The sequence below is a fragment of the Austrofundulus limnaeus genome, unplaced genomic scaffold, assembly GCF_001266775.1.
Source record: "Austrofundulus limnaeus strain Quisiro unplaced genomic scaffold, Austrofundulus_limnaeus-1.0 Scaffold280, whole genome shotgun sequence".
Lineage (NCBI taxonomy): Eukaryota > Metazoa > Chordata > Actinopteri > Cyprinodontiformes > Rivulidae > Austrofundulus > Austrofundulus limnaeus.
Window position 1 is genome coordinate 445,364 of NW_013952682.1, and position 1,389 is coordinate 446,752.

General features: G+C 41.1%; 1 protein-coding gene across 1 annotated transcript in view; it reads right to left on the bottom strand.

Moving 5' to 3' along the window:
• Positions 1–1,389, bottom strand: part of fgfr2 (fibroblast growth factor receptor 2) — a gene marked incomplete in the record, with an annotated part of 61,159 nt that overhangs the window by 44,248 nt on the left and 15,522 nt on the right. Inside the window, 1 exon segment of the mRNA XM_014021153.1 lies at positions 455–712. Coding sequence (XP_013876607.1) covers positions 455–712 — 258 coding nt within the window.

Below are 1,389 nucleotides of genomic sequence, written 5' to 3' on the forward strand. Positions count from 1 at the left end.
CTTTTTTTTCTTATAAAAGTCTAAATAAAACAAAAATATTGGTGGTAATTTTTGACTGTGTAACTTTATAAACGGCACCTCATAAAAACCAAAACATAAAAMTTAACTCTCAACAACCATGACACTGTTTTAATACATATAAAACTGATTTGTGTCTCTTAGCAGCAGTCTATTATTAAACTTGATTAAATTTCTGCAAATCAGCTCAAGACCTCAAACGTTTTGCTTCTTAACTCCAGTTTTTGGAACCACTGCAGTCAAACGTTCAGACATTTCCACGTGTCGCATTTTTGTCATTTCTAAAAAAAGGAAACCGACAGAGTGGGATCACTTTTTAAAAATCTAATCAGATTGTGTGCTAACACAGCTTCATACAGACTCGTATATTTAAAAAAAGTCCAACTTTGTGGTCACTTCCTGTCCAGACGTCCTGACCCGGCCTGACCTGTCTCACCTGTGACATTGACTATGAAGCAGACCGTGTCTCTGCCCAGGCTGGTGCAGGCGTACAGGCCCGAGTCCTTGGGCGTGGCGTCACGGATCTGCAGCACTTCCTGCTCTATCAGCGTGCGGTTGTTGGTGCCCAAAGAGCTGCCATCTTTGGTCCAAGTGATGGTCCCCGTCGCCGGCAAAGGACAGCTCAGCTTCAGCACCTCCCCCGGGTGCAGCGAGCACACCGTGGGCTTAGAAATTTGGTATTTGTTCGACGCCTCTGCAGAGCAAACGAGGAGGGAGGGGAGGTTGAAGTAGGGGAAAGGAGAAATGGAAACAGAGGAGGAGGAGGAGGAAGAAACAAGCCATAGTGTAAGAAATAAAACACCAAACAACCCCCAATGGAAGCACTTCAATCAACTTATGCAGGAGGAGTAATTCAGAAAAGAAAAGATCCCATTTAAAAAAAACATGAAAGCAAAATGTACCACAAACTTCCAGTCAGTTGTTTTGAAATGGATCCCAGAGAAATCCTGCTCTGCAGTGAGATTCAGTGCATGCAGTTATAACAAAACATCTGTCAGCACGAACAAAAACTACACAAAAGAAAACTGGAAATGGCTTTTGTTGAGGCATCTCAATGGGCTGCCGTTTGTAAAGTTACACAGTCAAAAATTACCACCAATATTTTTGTTTTATTTAACCTTTTATAAGTGTAAGAAAATTCGTATTCAATAAACTGAAGTCGATATTAAAAACACCATTGTTAAATAAAATGATTTGTAGAAGGAATTAAACAATACAACACCAGAATTCTGGATCTGAGTGAGGTTTATTGTCACTCAAGCTGACAGGAAACCAACACTACCGGAAAACCAGTAAGTTCCTGTATATACGTATATACACCTTCTTCAATGCCTGCATTCGCCCCCTACTGATCTATGGCTGAATCACAGG